Source organism: Chelonia mydas, chromosome 7 (assembly GCF_015237465.2).
Source record: "Chelonia mydas isolate rCheMyd1 chromosome 7, rCheMyd1.pri.v2, whole genome shotgun sequence".
In the NCBI taxonomy this organism is placed as follows: Eukaryota; Metazoa; Chordata; order Testudines; family Cheloniidae; genus Chelonia; species Chelonia mydas.
Window position 1 is genome coordinate 123,315,641 of NC_057853.1, and position 6,000 is coordinate 123,321,640.

Below are 6,000 nucleotides of genomic sequence, written 5' to 3' on the forward strand. Positions count from 1 at the left end.
AACCTAAGTTGGTAGAAATAAGCTTAGGGGGTCTTTCATGCCAGTCCCCACATCTGTACCCTAGAGTTCAGAGTGGGGAGGGAACCTTGACAGAAAGGGACCCCACTCTGATGCAGGATCCTCTCCTCACACAGCGAGGCCTGCGCTAACCATGTGAACTCTTCTCTTTGCAGCTGTTTGTCGTCCCCTGCCAGTCACCTTCCACCGCGGTGAGTTGTTCTCTGTGCTGTCCTGCTGTGAAGGAGCTGGCCCAGGCTCTATGCCTGTGCCCCTGCCCGGGGCTCTGAGGGCCCAGGCTCTATGGCCGTGCTGCTGCCCGGGGGTGGGGGCCTTGCGGGTCCAGCAGGCTCTGTGGCCATGCCGCTGCCGAGGGGTGGGGGCTGTGCGGGCTCAGGCTCTATGGCCGTGCTGCTGCCCTGAGTGGGGATTGTGTATGCCAAGTCTCTGTGCAGGGGTTGGCAGCTGTGAGGGAAGCCTTTGGTTCTAGGCCCCGGATATATCCACCCGCCCTTGGCTGGTGAGCTGGCTGATGGGTGGGACTTTAGCAAAGCTTTTGATACGGTCTCCCACAGTATTCTTGCCAGTAAGTTAAAGAAGTATGGGCTGGATGAATGGACTCTAAGGTGGATAGAAAGCTGGCTAGATTGTCGGGCTCAACGGGTAGTGATCAATGGCTCCATGTCTAGTTGGCAGCCGGTATCAAGTGGAGTGCCCCAAGGGTCGGTCCTGGGGCCGGTTTTCTTCAATATCTTCATTAATGATCTGGAGGATGGCGTGGATTGCACCCTCAGCAAGTTTGCAGATGACACTAAACTGGGAGGAGAGGTAGATACCCTGGAGGGTAGGGATAGGATACAGAGGGCCCTAGACAAATTAGAGGATTGGGCCAAAAGAAATCTGATGAGGTTCAACAAGGACAAGTGCAGAGTCTTGCACTTAGGACGGAAGAATCCAATGCACCACTACAGACTAGGGACCGAATGGCTCGGCAGCAGTTCTGCAGAAAAGGACCTAGGGGTTACAGTGGACGAGAAGCTGGATATGAGTCAGCAGTGTGCCCTTGTTGCCAAGAAGGCCAATGGCATTTTGGGATGTATAAGTAGGGGCATTGCCAGCAGATCAAGGGATATGATCGTTCCCCTCTATTCGACATTGGTGAGGCCTCATCTGGAGTACTGTGTCCAGTTTTGGGCCCCACACTACAAGAAGGATGTGGAAAAATTGGAAAGAGTCCAGCGGAGGGCAACAAAAATGATTAGGGGACTGGAACACATGACTTATGAGGAGAGGCTGAGGGAACTGGGATTGTTTAGTCTGCGGAAGAGAAGAATGAGGGGGGATTTGATAGCTGCTTTCAACTACCTGAAAGGGGGTTCCAAAGAGGATGGATCTAGACTGTTCTCAGTGGTGGCAGATGACAGAACGAGGAGTAATGGTCTCAAGTTGCAGTGGGGGAGGTTTAGGTTGGATATTAGGAAACACTTTTTCACTAGGAGGGTGGTGAAACACTGGAATGCGTTAGCTAGGGAGGTGGTAGAATCTCCTTCCTTAGAGGTTTTTAAGGTCAGGCTTGACAAAGCCCTGGCTGGGATGATTTAGTGGGGGATTGGTCCTGCTTTGAGCAGGGGGTTGGACTAGCTGACCTCCTGAGGTCCCTTCCAGCCCTGATATTCTATGATTCTATGACTCAGTGCTGCAGCTTGCTCCAGCATGGCATCTCTGAGCTGCTTTGTTTGGTCTTGCAGCCTTCGACATGGTCCATGATCCTCTTGTGGCCCTGGAGACCCTGGTGTCCCTGGGATTCGAGCGGGTGCTGACCAGCGGCTGTGACAGCTCAGCACTGGAGGGGTTACCCTTAATAAAGAGACTCACAGAACAGGTGAGCGCCCCCTCCCCCACTTCTGTCTCTGCTGTTGCTCAGTTACCCTGACCACTCACTGCTCTGTGGGGGCTGCCCCTAGGGAAGTCTTTGGCTGGGAGCACCTTCCCCATCTGCTCCTGCTTCTGCACGGGCCCCAGGGGCACATCAGGGCTTTGTGGGTTTGAGCTGTGAGGCCCCACTTGGCAGAGACCTGCGTCTGCCAACAGGGAGGCCACTTGGGCTGCTCTTGCTCGCAGGCTACAGATGGGGTGACCTCACGGAGGGGAGGGGCCTCGTCTCTAACTTGCTCTCCCTGTTGGTGTGACAGCACCTGTGTCTGTTGTCCTTCACACCATATTTGTATTGCAGTAGCACATGGAGGCCCCCCTTGACATCAGGGCCTGGGCCCTGTTGTGCTAAACAACACACACACACACACACACACAAGCTCACGATCCTGTTTAAGATGAAATGCAACAAATGGGAGTAAGAAAGGTGCAGGACGAGAAGAATGAAATGAGGGGGGATGGTGACAGGATCACAGACGCTCTGAGATGTGGCTTTAATGAGTCCGGCTCATCTGCATGTTTTTCTGTCTGAGACGTACATAAAATCGCGAAGTGCCTCGCTGGAGAGAGTGAGCCGGCCCAGCAGTGGGACTGTCAGATGGAAGGCGCTAGAGGCCGGCGCAGTGTGATGGTTTATGAATGTTACCATTGGGTGCTGGCTGGGGTGCTCTGGGGTTGATTGCGTGTGTTGAGGAGAGAGTTCTCTGGGCTAGGAGTGGCAGAAGGCAGGGGACAGCTGGGGCTGACAAGGGGGACTGATGAGCAGAGTGTAGCTGGGGTTATGAATGACTTAACTGCTCATTTTCTGGCTGGTGTGTTTAGGTAGATCTGCAGTCTGGCAGACTAAACTCCAACAGTACAAAGGGCTAAGTCTGAGAACATAGTACAGCATGCATGCACATGCACACAGACACAATACTCACACTTTATATGCATATGTGCATGTACACACATGCATGCCCATACAGACACACACATGTGCATGTACACGGCTATGCACACACACATGTATTATTGGTTGGCTTGTAAGCTACTGGAGTTTAGGGGGCTCTTGAAAGAAGTGGCTGCAGTGTCCCAGAGTCTCTGAGGTTCCTGGGCTGGAGCATGTTAAGTAGGCAGAGTCCTTGAGCCATCCTCTAAGTGTCTCAGGGGGCTGAGTTTCACAAGAGCTGGAGGAGTTTCCAGCATGAGTCGCACTGGAGGCACCAGGCTGAAGAATGAAAGTCCGGCAAAATCACAAGGAGAGTGGCTTCCTCTAATGCAGGGGGAGGCAACCTATGGCACGCATGTCAAAGGCAGCACGCGAACTGATTTTCAGTGGCACCCACGCTGCCTGGGTCCTGGCCACCAGTCCAGGGGGCTCTGCATTTTAATTTAATTTTAAATGAAGCTTCTTAAACATTTTAAAAACCTTATTTACTTTACATACAACAATAGTTTAGTTATATATTACAGACTTATAGAAAGAGACCTTCTAAAAACGTTAAAATCATAGAATCATAGAATATCAGGGTTGGAAGGGACCTCAGGAGGTCATCTAGCCCAACCCCCTGCTCAAAGCAGGACCAATCCCCAATTTTTGCCCTGATCCCTAAATGGCCCCCTCAAGGATTGAACTCACAACCCTGGGTTTAGCAGGCCAGTGCTCAAACCACTGAGCTATCCCTCCCCCCCAATGCATGCGAAAATGTATTGCTGGCATGCGAAACCTTAAATTAGAGTGAATAAATGAAGACTCGGCACACTGCTTCTGAAAGTTTCCGACCCCTGGTCTAATGTGTCTTGGGGACGATGCTGTGAGCTGCATAACTGGGCATGTCCTGAGGTGTGTGAGTGTGAATTCTTCATGCTACTCCAAGATCCTCCACATGATAGGCTGCATATAGGTGGGGCGCATGCAAGTACCGTGTCTCTCCTGTGTGTCAAGCTGGAGTGGGCAAGAGCATTAACACCTGTCACTCTGCTCCTTTTCAGGCAAAGGGCAGGATTGTGGTGGTGCCAGGTAATGACTCTGTTGCAACTTTGTGTACGTACTGGGGGCTGAATCTGTCCCTGGCTCCGGGGTCCCAGTCTCATGCACGTGCCCAGGTGCATAAGATCCATGTTTCAGCTTTGAGCCATTCTGCTGCCTCACCGGGGAGGGGCTCTCCCTCCCTCCAGGGAACGTAAAGGCCACCAGTCCCGCTACCTGCTGTGGGCAGTGAAGCCCTGTACAGCTGCTGCGTTCTGTGAGGTCTGGGGATACTCTCTGGATCAGCCAGGGATCCCATGCAGCTCCTCATCCAGCCTCCTGTGCCTCTGTGGGGCTGTTTCCCTTTGCTGTCCAGGCTGGATCTGGTCTTAGGGGCTAGTCACTGGGTGATGCTCAGGATTGTCCTGCTCGAATGTGATGTATGAATGTATTCTTTCCACTAGGGGGTGGTATAACAGAGAGGAACCTGCAGAGGATTCTTGAGGGCTCTGGTGCACCTGAGTTTCACTGCTCTGCTCGCTCAGCCCGGGACTCAGGAATGAAGTTCAGGTAAGAGGTTGTCTCTGCACTAAGCCAGTGAGGAGTTACAGTCTGGCTTGTTCCTCCCACAGATTTGCTGCTCTGAAGGTGAGTCTGCGAATTGCAGAGAAAACTCCCTGATCCTGCTGATGCCCCAGGGTGTGAGAATTGTGCTTCGGGGGGGCTAGATGTGTGAATCCTGGCACTGGTATTCTGGGGCACATGAATTCAGCTGGGCTCAGCGTTTGGGGGCGCGAGTCCTGTGCATGATGAGGTCCCCTTGGATGCGTTAACCTCCTGTGTTCAGCTGTTGGGAGCATGATTCCTGGCATTAGCGCACTGAGGTATGTGAATGGCACTTGGGAGCATGAGCCCTGACACTGGTGCCATGGTGTGCTGTGGGGTGCATCTTTGTGAGACATGGTTCTAGGAGGTCTGTACTACATTCTTGTAATGCTGGTGCCTCTTGCCTAGAGCTAGGACCCTTTCCTCTGCTTGGGATATCGTTTCTCCTGCTGTTACTGTCTAGCATCTCTGTTAACTCGGCGGTGGCACCGGAAGATCCTCTGCCAGCTGCTGAGAAAAGAGGAGACAATGCTGTAGCTTGGCAGTTACCCTGATGTCTCCTGGCTAGGGCCTGTGTCCAGCTGTTCTACATTCCAGACAGTAATCAGTCCCCTGTTGGTTTTCCTGACAGAAACAGCAGTGTTGCCATGGGATCCTCTCTCTCCGTCTCCGAATATTCCCTAAAGGTAGCAGATGTGGCTCAAGTGAGGACCCTGAACGCTATTGCAAAGAACATCCTGTAGAGGGCAAGTGCCGGGGACAGGAGCGCGCAGACCCTGGGATCCTCTCTGCCCATCTGGACCGATGGGCTCGGGCTTCAGTCTCACAGGGGCTGTCAATGAAGTGGATACTATGACGGAACCTGCAGTCTCTTCATTGGCTTCACCTGGACACGCTCCCTTGACTGGAGGCTTAAACTGGCTTTTTAGAAAAAAAACAACCACCACCAAGGACCCATTCCGGGCTGTTGTTGTGGCACAAACCATTCAGCAGCAATTGGGAGGGGGGACCGTAGCTAAGGGTAACTGAATTGTGCGTTACCAGCAGCGATTGTCAAATAAACACCCTGCAGCCACTCCCGTGTCACTGTGGCTCATCCTTACGGAAAGGGCTTGATGGTCTGTGTCATGCTGGCCAATGTGAATGGTATCTGCTATGGTGAGTCGTGACGTGCTTGCAAAGGAGTCATGTTCCAGGGGATTTGCGCAAGATGCAGTCAGCACGAGGAAATGATTTCATTCAGAGTTCAGGTCATTTGAATTCAGGACTCTCGCTTTCAGGCTGATTTAGCAATCCATGGCTAAGGTTGGCAGAGGCGTTGAGGAGACACTGAACTGAGAACTATAGCTAGAACTCAAACAACACACAGGTTCTGCTGACAAAGCCTGTCAGCCTCATAAACAGAAAGCTCAGGTCTCTTCCCCTTTTCTTAAAGAAAACCACAGGGAAATCCATTGAAAAAAACCTGGAGTTAGTACAAAGAACAAATTGTAGCCTTTTATTTTATTTAAAGT

At 52.1% G+C, this 6,000-nt stretch overlaps 1 protein-coding gene across 2 annotated transcripts in view; it reads left to right on the plus strand.

The window, feature by feature from the left end:
* CUTC (cutC copper transporter) overlaps window positions 1–5,561 on the plus strand; it is a 21,792-nt gene extending 16,231 nt beyond the window's left edge. For both annotated transcript variants that reach the window (XM_037903599.2, XM_037903598.2), the window contains exons 5-9: window positions 174–209; window positions 1,746–1,879; window positions 3,904–3,931; window positions 4,345–4,450; window positions 5,118–5,561. In XM_037903599.2, coding sequence (XP_037759527.1) covers window positions 174–209; window positions 1,746–1,879; window positions 3,904–3,931; window positions 4,345–4,450; window positions 5,118–5,229 — 416 coding nt within the window. In that variant the 3' untranslated portion in view covers window positions 5,230–5,561. The remainder of the gene's footprint in view (window positions 1–173; window positions 210–1,745; window positions 1,880–3,903; window positions 3,932–4,344; window positions 4,451–5,117) is intronic.
* Window positions 5,562–6,000: the final 439 nt, after the last annotated feature.